The 17,465-nt window shown below is 42.8% G+C and overlaps 1 protein-coding gene across 2 annotated transcripts in view; it reads left to right on the top strand.

Annotated features, from left to right (window-relative positions):
- Positions 1 to 17,465, top strand: part of CSF2RB (colony stimulating factor 2 receptor beta common subunit) — a 97,476-nt gene that overhangs the window by 46,848 nt on the left and 33,163 nt on the right. For both annotated transcript variants that reach the window (XM_030210124.1, XM_030210116.1), the window contains exons 7-9: positions 14,452 to 14,587; positions 15,753 to 15,913; positions 16,976 to 17,133. In XM_030210124.1, coding sequence (XP_030065984.1) covers positions 14,452 to 14,587; positions 15,753 to 15,913; positions 16,976 to 17,133 — 455 coding nt within the window. The remainder of the gene's footprint in view (positions 1 to 14,451; positions 14,588 to 15,752; positions 15,914 to 16,975; positions 17,134 to 17,465) is intronic.

The following is a 17,465-nucleotide window of genomic DNA, read 5'->3' on the forward strand; positions in this document are numbered from 1 at the left end:
TGCATTTGAGCTTAGCTACAATTCAAGCGAGGTACAAAAGTTACAATTGCATTTGAGCTTGGCTACAGTTCAAGCGAGGTACAAAAGTTACAATTGCATTTGAGCTTGGCTACAATTCAAGCGAGGTACAAAAGTTACAATTGCATTTGAGCTTGGCTACAATTGATTGGGTCAAAGTTTACAGTTGCATTTGGGCTTGGCTATAATTCAAGCAGGTAGTGATGGCATTTGCAATTAGCTTAGCTACAAATTTGGTTTAAAGCTGGCCGCAGTGCTGTGCTAGGCAAGCGAGGTAGTGCTTATGCTGTATTTAAGCTTGGCAACAATTTAATTTAAAGCTTGGCAACAATTTATTGCTGGCAAACCTGCACTTAGTACTTGGTAATAGTTCATTTCTAGGCAGACGAGGTATTATTGCATTTGCATTAATCTTAGCAACAGTATGAATAAAGCGTGGCAATAGTTAAAGGTGCTATATTGGTATAGGACACAGTTGCTTTCAATTTAAAGTATGCAGAGTAAAATAAGATAAAGCAGAATAAGATAAGCAAAAGAAGATAAAGCGAGGATTTTGAGTCATGCTAGGCAATGCATGCATACAATGTGAGCAGGCAATTGATTACTTTGTTCAGCTGCGGCAGTGCAGCTCCTGTTCCTCGGCCGTGGTGCCAGGCAGGTCGGTCCTCTCAGTCAGTCCCAGACTGCCCAAACGGCGGCCACCGGAACCAGCGGTTCAGCCTCTTGGTCAAAGAAGAGCTCGACCCACTCCCAGCGATCCGCCGATCCCGCTCGTGTCTCAGCCGGTCCTTGGCGTCGGCATCGTGCCGCGTGATCTCAGGCCGTCGGCCGATCAACCGCCAGTGCTGGGCTCAGTGAGTCAGGCTCTGCGGCCTTGCTGGGGCTCGGCAAGTTAGGTTTCGCAGGCAGCTCCGCACCCGGCTGCGTCCCTCTCGGCAAGCCGCTTGAAGTCGCTGGATCAGCTCCGGTCTTTTCCGCTGTCCTCTCCGCCGTCGGTCTCTCCCCGAATCGCGGACTGGAAGTCAGACTCGGCGTCCGCCTCCGGGTCGGGTCTCCCAACTCCGACAGGCTGGGCAGTTTGGGCCTGTAGCACGGCCTAGAGGGCGCCGCGGTCCTCCGCGTGCAGGGTCGCCGGTCGCTTCAGTGCTTGCCCTCTCGGGGGGCCGCTCGTCAGCTCCCCGACTCTAGTCGTGTTCTCCGTGTTCGGGTCCGACGCCCGGACTACACTGGTATCGATCTGGGCGCTCTCGGTTGGGTTCAGCGGACTCAAGCGACGATCCACTGCCTCTTAGCCGCTCCACGAGGTAGGCAGATCACCAGTCTCGGCCTCACTCGCGTCCCCTGTATCCCTGCGAGGTCGCCGCGGTCCCCGCTGGCTTCCCTCGGCTCTGGGTCGTCTCCGGTCCGTTCCGGTCCGGCAAGGAGTGGCGCGTGGTGATCTGGGTCGGTCAAATCCTCGGACCCTCGGGAGCTCACCTCAGAGCTCCTTACCTGTCGGCCATGTTCTTATGATCTTATGTTAGCTTGGTGGATAAAGTTACGACAGTCTTTTGCTATCCTACCTTTATCCTTATACTTAAGGAGTTAGCAATCTGAATATCGCCATTAACCAGTTAAGTACTGGTTCTGTCCAAGCACATATGCAGAATATATATGGCATCCTGTGAGCACCTTACTAGGGAAAAGTCTTCATTGAAGTTAATGGAGTAGTAGATAAACTATGTGTATTAATAAACATTAAAGCAAACCAAAAAAGAGGCACTAAGTCTGCTTTGGTGTTGCTCTTTAATACACATTAAAGCAATTCTAATTTTACTAAATGTGCCCTCTAATTTCTTAGCATAATGTATAGGGGTTTTAGCAAAAAAAAATCTTGCTTGACTAATCGGTTAGATTTTTTTGTTGTCTTAATAAACACGTGGATAAAAGTGAACCAGTTGATATAATATATCTGGATTTTCAGACGTGGAAACTATTATAATGAATAAAATTATAGAACACATAAATAAACATGGTTTTATGGGTCAGAGTCAACATGGTTTCAGTCAAGGGAAGTCTTGTCTCACCAATTTGCTTCATTTCTTTGAAAACGTTAATGAACATGTGGATAAAAGGTGTGTTTGTATCTAGATTTTCAGAAAGCATTTGACAAAGTTGCTCATGAGAGATTCCTGAGAAAATTAGAGTCACGGGATAGGAGACAATGTTCTGTTGTGGATTAGGAATTGGTTATTGGACAGAAAACAGAGGGTAGGGTTAAATTGCCAATTTTCTCAATGGAGAAGAACGAATACTGAAGTTCCGCAGGGATCTGTACTGGGACCGCTGCTATTTAACATATTTTTAAATGATCTGGAAATCAGAATGACAAATGAGGTGATTACATTTGCAGATGATATGATGTTGTCAAAACGCATGCAGATTGTGAAGAATTGCAGGAAGACCTTAGGAAACTGGAAGACTGGGCATCCAAATAGCAGATGAAAATTAATGTAGACAAATACAAAGTGACGCACATTGGGAAGAATAATCCGAATCATAGTTATCTAATGCTAGGGTCCTCTTTAGGAGTCAGCACTTAAGAAAAAGACCTAGGTGTCATTGTTGACAATACGCTGAAATTTTCTGCCAAGTGTGCGGCTGTGGCCAAAAAAACAAACAGGATGCAAGGAATAATTAGGAGAGAGATGCAAAATAAGACCAAAAATATTATAATGCCTCAGAAGCTTAGCCGAGATTGGGAGGCGGGGCTGGTGTTTGGGTGGTGGAGTTAGTTCTGGGCAAGACTTCTACAGTCTGTGTCCTGAAAATGGCAGATACAAATCAAGGTAAGGTATACACAAGAAATAGCACATATGAGTTTATCTTGTTGGGCAGACTAGATGGACCGTGCAGGTCTTTTTCTGCCGTCATCTACTATGTTACTATGTATTGCTCCATGGTGTGACCTCACCTTGAATATTGTGTTCAATTCTGGTTGCCGTATCTGAAAAAAGATATAGTGGAATTAGAAAAGGTTCAAAGAAGAGCAACCAAAATGATAGAGGGGATGGAACTGCTCCTGTATGAGGAAAGGCTAAAGGGGTTAGGGCTCTTCAGCTTAGAAAAGAGACAACTGAGGTAGTATATATGATTGAGGCCTACAAAATCCTGAGTGGAGTGGAATGGGTGGAGGTGAATCGTTTTTTCTCTCATTCAAAAAGTACAAAGGCCAGGAGACACTGAATAAAACTGCATGAAAATACTTTTAAAACAAATAGGAGGAAATATTTTTTCACTCAAAGAATAGTTAAGCTCTGGAACTCTTTGCCAGAGGATGTGGTAACAGCAGTTAGTGTATCTGGGTTGTAAAAAGGTGTGGACAGGTACCTGAAGGAAAAGGTCCATAGCCTGTTATTGAGGTGGACATGGGTAAAGTCACTGCTTGCTCTGGGATTGATAGCGTGGAATGGTGCTACTAATTGTTTCTGCCAGGTACTTGTAACCTGGATTGGCCAAAGTTGGAAACAGGATACTGGGCTGGATGGACCATTGGTCTGACCAATATGGCTATTCTTATGTTCTTATCATTTATAAACAGGGCTTTTTGTGGGGGTACTTGGGGGTACTGAGTACCGGCACCTTTTCCATTGTCTGCTAAAATTGACCCAAGGACCCCAAGTTTTAATGAAAGAGCTCAGGCTCTACACACCAATTCTGCCTTGTCATAGGTTCTGTGACTGGTTGCAGGGGGCCTGGCTATTGTGGGGTGGATCCCTCAGTGATCACCCCACCCTTGAAGGGTGGCCTAGCATTTGAGTACCGTCAACCTTTTTTGCTAGAAAAGATGCACTGTTTATAAATATGTTAAATAGCATTGGTCTCAGTATAGATCCCTACGGCACTCTACTATTCACCCTCCTCCACTGAGAAAAATGGCCATTTAACCCTACCCTTATTTTCTATCCAATAACCAATTCCTAATCCATAGAAGGACATTGCCTCCTATCCCATGTTTTTTTTAATTTTCTCAGGAGTCTCTCATGAGGAATTTTGTCAAAAGCTTTTTGAAAATCTAGATACACTACATCAACCAGCTCACCTTTATCCACATGTTTATTTACTCCTTCAAATAAATGAAACAAATTGGTGAGGCAAGACTTCACTTGGCTGAAACTCTGTCCCATAAAACCATGTTTGTTTATGTGTTCTGTAATTTTATTCTTTATAATAGTTTCTACTATTTTTCCTGGCACTGAAGTCAGGCTTACCGGCCTGTAATTTCCAGGATCACCCCCTGGAACCCTTTTAAAAAATCAGCGTTACATTGGTCACCCTCCAATCTTCAGGTATTACGGGAGATTTTAATGACAGTTTACAGATCACTAACAACAGATCTGCAATTTTATGTTTGAGTTCCTTCAGTACCCTGGGGGGTATACCATCCGGTCCAGGTGACATCACTATTTGGCTCAGTACATCTGCCGGGTTCACAGATATTTCTTTCAGTTCCTCTGCATTGTCACCCTTGTAAACCATTTCCAGTACAGGTAAATCTCTTACTTCTTCTTCCATAAAGACCGAAGCAAAAAATACATTCAGTCTCTCTGCTATGGCCTTGTCCTCCCTGAGTGCCCCTTTTTCTCCTTCATGATCTAACGGTCCCACAGATTCCCTCACAGGCTTTCTGCTTCTGATGTATCTGAAAAAGATGTTACTATGAGTTTTTGTCTCCATGGAAAGTTTTTCTTCTTATTCTCTTTTAGCCTTCATGATCAATGCTTTGCATCTAGTTTGACAGTACTTATATTCCTTCTTATTTTCTTCATTTTTTTTTCCATTTTTTGAAGGATGATCTTTTTGCTCTAATAGTCTCTTTCACTTCACCTTTTAACCACACTGGCTGTTGTTTGCCCTTCTTTCCACCTTTGTTAATACATAGAATACATCTGGTCTGGGCTTCCATGATGTTATTTTTAAACAATGTCCATGCCTGATTTAGGGCCCTGTTTACTAGGCACACTAACCTTATATAGCATGCGCTAATGCTAGAGGCACCCATAAGAACATAATGGGTGTCTCTACAGTAGATTTCTTTTGTTTTTCTTTATTTTTATTGAGTTGCGATCATAATTTTACAAAATATCCACTTGATTCAGAAATATGGTTAACAAAAAAAATAACAAAAAAGAATATTTTCAAGAAAATAAACAATCCCAAAGTCAATCTATTAGACCACAAACTAAATTCAGAGGGGAAGAGGGAGAAAAAAGAAGGGTGGAACTTCTAACAAAACAGAAAAAAGGACAGAAGCAATAAGGCTTTGGTATGATGACTATCCAGAGTACAAAACTTCAGCACAAACTAAGCATACTAGACTGTGGGGGTAGGATACCTAATATCTAATACCAACATATTTAATTATACATTTGCCTATGTCTCTCTTGAGTCATTCTTGCCAAATCCGGAAATATCCATATTCTCTGTCCATAAAACTGTGCTTGTAAGTAGCGGAAATATAAACGCATCACTATATTTAAATCCTGTTCAAACACAAAATTTACAAGTCAAGTAGCACGATCTGAGACATATTCCTGAGAAGAGTCCAAGATAGCTGATACATCTAAATTAGATTGTCCCTTATCAGCCAATACTTTAGTTGGTAAATAGAACACCTTATTAGCTGGTTGAATTGATTCTACTGGTAAACTCAAAACCCCACAGACACAAAAGAGAGGGTAAAACAGCATATAAAATAATACAGAAACAAAAAAGCAACACTGGGCCTTCAGGATTGAGATGATCAAAGTCTCTTGTTTATTAATTGATGGATAGACCCGACAAGGGCCGTGTTTCGGTGCACTGGCGCCTGCCACAGGGGTCTTTGATGTGGAAAGGAGTCTCAATTGCTCTGAGAGCCTGATCAGCATGAACAACGCTGTCAGTCTACAAAACCGCAAAAAAAAAAAAGTTGTCCATTCTGATCAGGATCTCGGAGCAATTGAGACTCCATTCCACATCAAAGACCCCTGAGGCAGGCACCAGTGCGCCGAAACACGGCCCGTGTCGGGTCTATCCCTCAATTAATAAACAAGAGACTTTGATCATCTCAATCCTGAAGGCCCAGTGTTGCTTTTTTGTTCCAAACTCAAAACCTCAATCAGATATACAGTGGGGGAAATAAGTATTTGATCCCTTGCTGATTTTGTAAGTTTGCCCACTGACAAAGACATGAGCAGCCCATAATTGAAGGGTAGGTTATTGGTAACAGTGAGAGATAGCACATCACAAATTAAATCCGGAAAATCACATTGTGGAAAGTATATGAATTTATTTGCATTCTGCAGAGGGAAATAAGTATTTGATCCCCCACCAACCAGTAAGAGATCTGGCCCCTACAGACCAGGTAGATGCTCCAAATCAACTCGTTACCTGCATGACAGACAGCTGTCGGCAATGGTCACCTGTATGAAAGACACCTGTCCACAGACTCAGTGAATCAGTCAGACTCTAACCTCTACAAAATGGCCAAGAGCAAGGAGCTGTCTAAGGATGTCAGGGACAAGATCATACACCTGCACAAGGCTGGAATGGGCTACAAAACCATCAGTAAGACGCTGGGCGAGAAGGAGACAACTGTTGGTGCCATAGTAAGAAATGGAAGAAGTACAAAATGACTGTCAATCGACAAAGATCTGGGGCTCCACGCAAAATCTCACCTCGTGGGGTATCCTTGATCATGAGGAAGGTTAGAAATCAGCCTACAACTACAAGGGGGGAACTTGTCAATGATCTCAAGGCAGCTGGGACCACTGTCACCACGAAAACCATTGGTAACACATTACGACATAACGGATTGCAATCCTGCAGTGCCCGCAAGGTCCCCCTGCTCCGGAAGGCAAATGTGACGGCCCGTCTGAAGTTTGCCAGTGAACACCTGGATGATGTCGAGAGTGATTGGGAGAAGGTGCTGTGGTCAGATGAGACAAAAATTGAGCTCTTTGGCATGAACTCAACTCGCTGTGTTTGGAGGAAGAGAAATGCTGCCTATGACCCAAAGAACACCGTCCCCACTGTCAAGCATGGAGGTGGAAATGTTATGTTTTGGGGGTGTTTCTCTGCTAAGGGCACAGGACTACTTCACCGCATCAATGGGAGAATGGATGGGGCCATGTACCGTACAATTCTGAGTGACAACCTCCTTCCCTCCGCCAGGGCCTTAAAAATGGGTCGTGGCTGGGTCTTCCAGCACGACAATGACCCAAAACATACAGCCAAGGCAACAAAGGAGTGGCTCAGGAAGAAGCACATTAGGGTCATGGAGTGGCCTAGCCAGTCACCAGACCTTAATCCCATTGAAAACTTATGGAGGGAGCTGAAGCTGCGAGTTGCCAAGCGACAGCCCAGAACTCTTAATGATTTAGAGATGATCTGCAAAGAGGAGTGGACCAAAATTCCTCCTGACATGTGTGCAAACCTCATCATCAACTACAGAAGACGTCTGACCGCTGTGCTTGCCAACAAGGGTTTTGCCACCAAGTATTAGGTCTTGTTTGCCAGAGGGATTAAATACTTATTTCCCTCTGCAGAATGCAAATAAATTCATATACTTTCCACAATGTGATTTTCCGGATTTAATTTGTGATGTGCTATCTCTCACTGTTACCAATAACCTACCCTTCAATTATGGGCTGCTCATGTCTTTGTCAGTGGGCAAACTTACAAAATCAGCAAGGGATCAAATACTTATTTCCCCCACTGTATTTTTTTAAGTATCCAATGGCTGAACACCCAGAAATTTTTGGAAAATTAAGTAGCCAAAGATTCACATGCCTGAATTGGTTCTCAAATTGCTCCAGCTTACAATGAATCACAATTTTGTCTGTACCACCTCTGAATTATCTTTCAAAGATCTTTCCAAAGTCTCCAGCTTCTCACAATGCCCAACCTCTAATGTCTCAAATTTTGAGCCAAAATTCCACAAGATAACTTTAAATTGGAAATATCAGATAAGCAACTTACAATAGTTGATTCCAGTTTGGTGAGGAGGCCCCAAATTGCCCCAAGAGTTACCTCCCCTGTCTGATGCACTGCTCCAGATTCAGATGTTAAATCAGCCTGCTGCTCTGATGGATCGTTGGAGACTCCCAACACAGAAGATAATGGCCCAACTGGTCACTCTAACAGAGAAATCTGAACAGCTCCTTCTGTGATGTGCTTCTACCCGGCTTCAGGAGGGAGGAGGAGGAGGATTCCGAGATACACCCAGGCTGGACTCGCCACTATCATCCAAAACAACATTCTCTCCAGCAAGACCTGGAAATGCTGACAAGTGGGCTGGCATTGAGTGCTCGCAAGGGCTGAGAGAAATCTCACCCCCAAGCAGGTCTAAGTTCCCACTAACAATGCCTGCAGCAGGGGTCTGGCCTCCATTACTAATTCCAGACACAAGCTGGGTAAGAAAACCTTCAATCTGGGATTGGGATGCCAGTGGCATGGGTGGCACCGAGCCCATAATAGATGGGGTTCTCACCTTCCCCTTCTGTTTGTGTGGTATTATAAGGAAATATAGAAATAAGAAAAAAATATTTTAAAACTGAGCTCAAAACCACACCTGAGTTAAGGGCACCCAGTATGTCGCCATCTTGACTCCTCCCCCTCCCAGTAGATTTCCTTAGTGACTTCACTCCAGATATCAGCTCAAATTTGATCAAGTTATGATCACTGTTACCTCTCGTATCATGCCCTGCATTCCACTAATGACTAGATCTAAAATAGCTCCCCCTCTTGTCAGTTGCTCCAAAAAGCAGTCATTAATTACATCTAAGAATTTTACCTCTCTAGCACTCTCTGATGTAACATTTATCCAGTCAATATTGGGGTAACTGAAATCACTCATTATTATAATGTTGCCCAATTTGCCAGCTTTCCTAATTTCTGTAAACATTTGTTCATCAGTCTGTTCATTCTGTCCTGGAGGACAGTAGTAAATCTCTACCAGTATACTCTTTCCCTTCATACATGGAATTTCTATCCACAAAGATTCCACACTGCTATCCGTTTCATGTAGAACATTTATTTTGTTTGTCTCATTTCCCTGTTTAACATATAGTTCAACACCCCCTCCAATTTGATCCACTCTATCACTAATTTGTACCCTGCTAACACAGTGTCCCATTGATTGTCCTCTTTCCACCAGGTCTCTGAAATGCCTATTATATCTACCTCCTCATTTAGTGCCATATACTCCAATTCTCCTATCTTATTTTTAAGGCTTCTAGCATTTGTATATAGACACTTCAAATTGTGCTTTTTCCTTGTATCTGGAAGCTGCTTTGAAGTTGACAGGGATAATTTGCATCCTTAACTCTGTTCTCCCATTAAACACTCCTGGCTTTCTTTCATGATTATTGAAACCTCTCTATTGGGATTCCTTAAAGATCCTATTTCAATAGCATTCTTCGAGGATACTCCCCATCGAACCATGCGCTCCTGCATGACTGCGGGCTCCCCTCCCCCCATTTTACCCCTAAGGCATATAGAGGAGGATAAAGGGGCAATAGCAGAGGCTGGAAGACCCCACAGAAATGTGAATGAAATATTTGAGTACAGATGGAGCATTAGCCCTCAAAAGATTTCACCACTGGCATTCAATGGACAGGTCACCATTAGAAGGACTATCAACACTCAAAACCTCCTGGCTTGGGTACAAAAAATTTGTTAAATTAGGAAATGCTGTTCTGGAGCACATTTGATAATTGTAAGCCAGATGATAATTTTATCTCCAAAGCAGCACACAGAGAATAATGCGGGATCAACAATAATAGAATGATGACTCAAGGCAGCAGGAAAGGGCAAATAAGGCAGAGAAGGAAGACTGGCATATACATACATAAAGTGATTGCATGATTGGTAGGATCAGAATAGTGGATCGCTTGTGTCATGTGTAAGGAGTGTTAGGAAGAGGCTCTTATGTCATAGATCAGAGAAGGGTAGAGCAGAATCTTTATGCCAGGAACCTCCCCAGTAATGTCAATATGATGCAGCAGGGCCATGCCAACGCGGTAAGCGAGGTAAGCGTGGCAGGGGGCGCCGTCCTCTGGGGGGCGCCCCGCCGCACCATGCTTGCTTCGCCTACCCGCTCCCATGTCCCAACTGCCCACCCTCTTCTCCCCCCAACAAAATCTCTTTTAAATTTACCTCCGTCCGGCTGGCAGGGCAGCGAACGGCGCAGCGTCAGTGAAGGAGGCGGCGCTCCTGACGTCTCTACTAGTCTTCCCTTCGCTCAATGTCCCGCCTTCTTCTGATGTCAAGGAAATGACATCAGAAGAAGGCGGGACATTGAGCGAAGGGAAGACTAGTAGAGACGTCGGGAGCGCCACCTCCTTCACTGACGCTGCGCCATTCGCTGCCCTGCCAGCCGGACGGAGGTAAATATAAAAGAGATTTTGTTGGGGGAAGAAGAGGGCGGGCAGTTGGGACATGGGAGCGGGAGGGCAGGGGAGAGAGGACAGCGATCATCTTCACGGGGGGGGGGGGGCGCTCCAACCGCTTGTCTGCGGGGGAGGGGGAGCGGCACTCGATCCCTTGCAGGGGGGCGCCACAGACCCTTGGCACGGCCCTGTGATGCAGAACAAAATGTAAAACCTGTTCTTATCATATTGTAGTTTATGCAGGGCTGGGCAAACTGTTTGACCCTGAGGCAATACTCAGAGACATGACTAAGATGGGAGGCTGGTGGATGTCTAGGCTCTGAGGAGTGAAGGTACTCTCCAAGCCAGATCCTCCAAGGGCCTAAGCAAGGGAGTGACAGAACACTAAAGACCAGGAAGTAGGGAGATTCTGTGAATATAAATTAAAACAAAAGGTGATAAATTTATAAAATGTAAAAAATAAAATTAGTGCAAAATTAATGATAACAATAATAAAGTCAGAAAGAGTAGCTATAAAAGTACCTAACATAAAGAAACACTGAATAAAAACATGCATAAAAAAACATAACACACACTCTTATGTAAAACCCCTTTCAGAGCTTGATGTTCCAGCTTCTCTCAGGCCTGGTGACAGCAGACAGTTTCACTTTCTTATGATCTTATTGCCTAAGGCCTGGAAAATTAGCATACTCAGAGACTCTAAAAGAAGAAAGCACCAAAGACAGAGGTCTGCCCTGGCTCTGAGCTCCAATCCCTCAGACACAGGTAGATATGGTAAACAAGGAGTGCTTTGTTCACCTCAGTTATTGGCCTCTGGGTCCTTTCCCACAGTGTCACATGCTCGGGCAGACACACTATTTTGCTCTTGCCACATAGTGTTCATCGCTACTGACTGGCTGCTAAAAAAGTTGCATGCAGTCAACCTTCATCTGTTTTTGGTCCCTGATGCACACACATGTACTTTCTGAATCAGACCATCATTTCCTAAACCGAGATGCCTTTCTTGATTGGTCATGAGCTGGAAGAAAAGGAGCTGTGTAAACTGGACAGAAAGTTCCTGCAGGCCACATAATTTTTCTTTATATATTTATTAAAATTACTGTACTCCACCTTCATGGCTCATTGTGATCATTTGAAGTGGATCATAATAACAGAAAAATTAAACTAATAAAACCCATTTTATGCCACCCATATTGCACCCTCCCTCATCAACCCACCACAATACCAGCAGCCTAGAAAAAACCCCTTCCCACAGCAACAATATAACAGGGTATGAATTTCCTCTCTCACATTGCTCAGAATTTCAAATGGAATCCATGTAGTTCTTTTCCTGTCTGAAAGCTTTTGGAAGTTTGTTTTATAATCCAGGAATTACACTAAATGAAGCTCTACCCTCAATCTAAGGCTGCCAAAATCAACCAACTGATGGAACTCTAACATAGCTTCTTGGCGCAAATGAAACTGTCTGCTTGGGCATACCAATTCAATTTTTCAGCCAGATACTCAGCAAGCTCTCTGCATAAAACTCTAAACTTTAGACACAGTAATTGAAATGATATCCTCACTCACACCAGCAACCAATGTAGTTCTCTCAGAAATGGGGAGGCTGGTAGCCATCTAGGTACACCCCAAATCAGCTGGTTAGCAGCATTTTGAGCCATCTGCAGACATCATAAAGGTTGTCCAGCCATTTTGGCATACAACCCATTATAATAATCCAAAATAGGGAGGATGGAGGCTTGAACCACCACAGAGAACAGCTCTGCCTCCAGTACTAGGGCAAGATGGTGGAGGCTATTATTAAGAATAAAATTGCAGAGCATATACAAAAACATGGACTGATGAGACAAAGTCAGCACGGATTTAGTGAAGGGAAGTCTTGCCTCACCAATCTAATGCATTTTTTTGAGGGGGTAAGCAAACATGTGGACAATGGGGAGCTGGTTGATATTGTATATCTGGATTTTCAGAAGGCGTTTGACAAAGTGCCGCACGAAAGACTCCTGAAGAAATTGCAGAGTCATGGAATCGGAGGTAGGGTATTATTATGGATTAAGAACTGGTTGAAAGATAGGAAGCAGAGAGTAGGATTGTGTGGCCAGTATTCTCAGTGGAGGAGGGTAGTTAGTGGGGTCCCGCAGGGGTCTGTGCTGGGTCCGTTGCTTTTTAATGTATTTATAAATGACCTAGAGATGGGAATAACTAGTGAGGTAATTAAATTCGCCGATGACACAAAATTATTCAGGGTCGTCAAGTCGCAGGAGGAATGTGAACGATTACAGGAGGACCTTGCGAGACTGGGAGAATGGGCGTGCAAGTGGCAGATGAAGTTCAATGTTGACAAGTGCAAAGTGATGCATGTGGGTAAGAGGAACCCGAATTATAGCTACGTCTTGCAAGGTTCCGCGTTAGGAGTTACGGATCAAGAAAGGGATCTGGGTGTCGTCGTCGATGATACGCTGAAACCTTCTGCTCAGTGTGCTGCTGCGGCTAGGAAAGCGAATAGAATGTTGGGTGTTATTAGAAAGGGTATGGAGTCCAGGTGTGCGGATGTTATAATGCCGTTGTATCGCTCCATGGTGCGACCGCACCTGGAGTATTGTGTTCAGTACTGGTCTCCGTATCTCAAAAAAGATATAGTAGAATTGGAAAAGGTACAGCGAAGGGCGACGAAAATGATAGTGGGGATGGGACGACTTTCCTATGAAGAGAGGCTGAGAAGGCTAGGGCTTTTCAGCTTGGAGAAGAGACGGCTGAGGGGAGATATGATAGAAGTGTATAAAATAATGAGTGGAATGGATCGGGTGGATGTGAAGCGACTGTTCACGCTATCCAAAAATACTAGGACTAGAGGGCATGAGTTGAAGCTACAGTGTGGTAAATTTAAAACGAATTGGAGAAAATTTTTCTTCACCCAACATGTAATTAGACTCTGGAATTCGTTGCCGGAGAACGTGGTACGGGCGGTTAGCTTGACGGAGTTTAAAAAGGGGTTAGATAGATTCCTAAAGGACAAGTCCATAGACCGCTATTAAATGGACTTGGAAAAATTCCGCATTTTTAGGTATAACTTGTCTGGAATGTTTTTACATTTGGGGAGTGTGCCAGGTGCCCTTGACCTGGATTGGCCACTGTCGGTGACAGGATGCTGGGCTAGATGGACCTTTGGTCTTTCCCAGTATGGCACTACTTATGTACTTATGTACTTATGTACTAGACATAAGCAGGACTGACTCAAGGCATGAACTGGGTTAGGTATTAGCTCAGTGTATTAAAGCTCAAAGGCACCAAAAGTCCTTCATGAGAGTCTGTTTTGCTCTCACCACTGTGCTCTTTTTTTCTGCACAGCCACCTGTACTGCTAAACACCAGAATAAATACTTCCTGTTCTCACATTTATACCTGGGGCGAGCCAGCAGCTGAGTGCAGAGGAGAGTACAATGGTGAGAGTAAAATGATATGCTCTGGACACTGTAAATGAGCAGGTAGAGATGATGCTGGCAGTAGGGGGTGGGGAGGAGGGAGGGAGGGAGGAGGCACCAATGCAGACTTGAGTCAGCACTGAACTTAAACCATGTAACATTCTCAGTTTTCCAAACAAGCACTGTACTGTTTGAGTTAACTGACTTCCCCCTGACCACTAACATCCATCCCCAAGTTTCTTACTTCTTCCATTATGGTAAGTGTCTTTCCTTGTAGAAATTCCTGTAATCCATTCTCTTCCTTTGCTCTATCCCCAATCAATAGAATCTCTGTTTTTGAAAATTTAAGACCTGACTGGTTCTTTGTTAACCATCATAAAATAGTTGCTAGTTCTCCATTCATTTTCTCCAAGAATAGTATATAATACAAATACATAAGAAAGTATGTATTGTATAAGGTTTGGTTAATTTGGGTTTGTAATTTAGCTATTACCTTTCTATCTATATACTACAGCCCTTTATTTACGATTTCCTATATATGGTTGCATTTACTGTACTGCTAACCTTTATTCTTTATTTAATACACATGCTTTTCAACAGAAGATGAAGCCAAACCCAGGAATCTTCGCTGCCTCTTCAATGGTATTGACAAGCTAGCATGCCATTGGGAAGTGAGAAAAGAAGCTATTGATTCAGTCTCGTTCATGCTTTACTACAAAGAGGGCCCCTTGGAAAAGTAAGTAACTAAATCCCAGAGCTCCACCTGTCTCCCACAGGAACAGTGTCACACTTTCCACCACAAGTGTAACAGTTAGAGTAGATTATTGGCCTAGGTCCCCTTCTCCATAGTACCCTACACTGACGCTAATAAGACTGGCTATAACATCTGAGGCTGTCATAGAAGCTGGTATGTATTGCTTCTTTCAAATCTTTGGGGGGTGGGAGGGGGGGCATTGACCACTGGGGGAGTAAGGGGGGTCATTCCTATATTTTTCCAGTGGTCATCTGGTCATTTAGAGCACTTTTTATAGCTTAGTAATTTTTAAAGCAGGTCTAGACCAAAACTTCTTAGTTTTAGTCCTGCATGTTTTTGTTTTTGTTTTCCATTATGACTGAAAAATGTCCAAGTCTCAGGAATGCCCAAATCCCGCCTTTAGCATGCCCCCGACACACCCCCTTGAGATTTGGATGCACTGTAGATGAATTGCATAGAAAAATGTCTGGAAAATGGGTTTCAAAAATACCAATATGGACATTTTGGTGAGAAAAATGTCCACATATTGCTTTCTGACACTTTTTAATTGTTTTTCTTTTGGGAGATGGTTCCAATGATTGGGAGCAGCTAAATGAAAGCAAGAATGCTGGGTATGATTTAGACAAACATAATGGAATGGATAAGAAGTTTTATTGGGAGGACCAAAGGGACTGGGAGGGAGTGTAGTGGATGAATAAGCTGTAAAGAAATGATGGTATACCAGTATAAAAGGCTTGACGGACAATAGTGAGGAGCTTAAAATAAATACAGTAAGACACAGGGATCCAGTTTTCTTTTTGAGGAGAGGAGTGACTCTGTCTTATTTTTTTCTTTCTATGGAAAAGCTTCATAAGCATTGAGCCTGCCATGTGTGGGAAAGCGCAGGGTACAAATGTAATAAATGAATGAAATGAATGAATGAATAAAGGTATTCTTAATTAGTTAAAGCTGATGGAGCTAGGAAGCTTTGAGACCAAGAAAAAGAGTTACAGTAGTCTAACCAAGACAGAACAAGACACTGAAAGAGTAGGCAAAGGGCTTTTGTGCTAAGAACTGGGCAAACTACCTTGAGTTATTGAAGGATGTAGTAGGCATGCTAGTAAACAGAACACATGCCAAACATATACTTTCTACTTTCTTTACCCAGGGAAAAGGAGTGTCGTCCTTACCACAAGCTGGAACTACCTGGTGTTCCCTATGTCTTCAGCAGTTGTGAGATAAACATCACCAATCTGAGCATGCACAGCCAATATGTGATTATGGTTAGGCCAGCACTGGAGACAAAAAATATTAAACCATGTATGAATAGTAAGTATCGGTATAGTGATAACATCCAATTCACATTTCAGCCTTAAACAATGGACTAGCAAAGTGATGCATGATTTTGTCTCTGCATAAGGGCTCTCAGAATGCCTGTTTAGTGGTACTTGATAGATCTAGGGGAGTTGGTGCACAGTCAATGTATAATTTAAAACATCTAACCAAGATGGTGTCAAATCATATATATATTCAAAGATGCTATCTGTTTAGGTAGCGTCATTGAATATTTATTTTTAGTTCAACAAACTTATATGCTGCAATTCCAAAAGCATATTTGACTAATGAGGATATCCAGGTATATAACTTGAAATGTCTATGCTAGATGTTTCAAGTTATAGCTGCTATTGGTGTGGGCTGCTTGGAATTTTACCCCAAGATATTGAGCTGCGATGTTCAACAGTTTTCTGAAGGCCAGCCATTGCAGTTAAAGAAACCAGATACTTAGCCCCGCTATTCGGATATCGGCAGGTTTTGAGTATTTGGAATCAGCACTGACCAGTGGTGCTATCTGGTTAACAGCAATATTTGGACTGCTAATTGGAAAACCTCCTGCTCCGCTTAAGTTCCACCCCCAGACTGTCCCAGCATTATCTAGATAGAAGAAATATTTAAGTGTGTTGTTGGTCAGTCTTGAGGTGCACTTGCAGAACTGTGTGTGGGATCCCAATACTCAAATGACAGGGGTTCTGTACAGAGGTCCGTATTGAGGTACATTGGCATAGTTTTAGTGTGTATCTGATTCCAAGTACTAGGATAGCGTTTAAACTTTTTGGTAAAGTGGTCAATAAATTAAAAAAAATAATTAATTAAATAGTGGAGAGAGAGGGGTATTGCAAGTCAAGCTTGGGGTGCAGTGGCAGAAATGTGTTGGGTCTTGTTTCTGAAATAGCAGGAGGTGCTGCAGGTCAGGAATGAGGTGCAATGCCAAAGCTGTAGATTCCATTCCTGGAAGAGTTGAGTGCAGTAAGACAAAATGACTCTGAGTGAAGTGATCTGAAGACTAGACCACATTACCTCTGCCCACTTCTGGAATACTCTTACACCTTCTAGTTCAGCCACTTCCTCCTGAGAATCTGACAATGGAAAAGATGGACCCTGGTGAATATCAACTTTCCTGGAAGAGCCACCAACTGGGTTTTATTGATATACCTCAGCAATATCAAGTACAATACTGCAAAATAGAGGGAAAGCAAAAAGACAAAAATGAGGTATGTTTTATCTATTATATTTTTTATCTATATATATTATATTTTATCTATATATATGTTTTCTTTATTATATTTATGTATCACCTATTAAAAACGTTGTAAGCAATGGACAGAAATTAAAACAAAAAAATTGTAAGTAAGCAAATAAAAAACAACTTCCATAAACAAAAAAATCAAACAGCAAAATAAAGCCAAACAAGTGGAGAAAGCATGCAGAGCATGGCCCATGGAATTCTGTCTCATCCATTTCATGTGCATATGTGTGTTCCATATTAGTTTTGTCATGTGCTCAAGCTAAGCACGTGGTAATTATTTTTTGTAGTTATTTTTCA

Source organism: Microcaecilia unicolor, chromosome 1 (genome assembly GCF_901765095.1).
Source record: "Microcaecilia unicolor chromosome 1, aMicUni1.1, whole genome shotgun sequence".
NCBI lineage: Eukaryota > Metazoa > Chordata > Amphibia > Gymnophiona > Siphonopidae > Microcaecilia > Microcaecilia unicolor.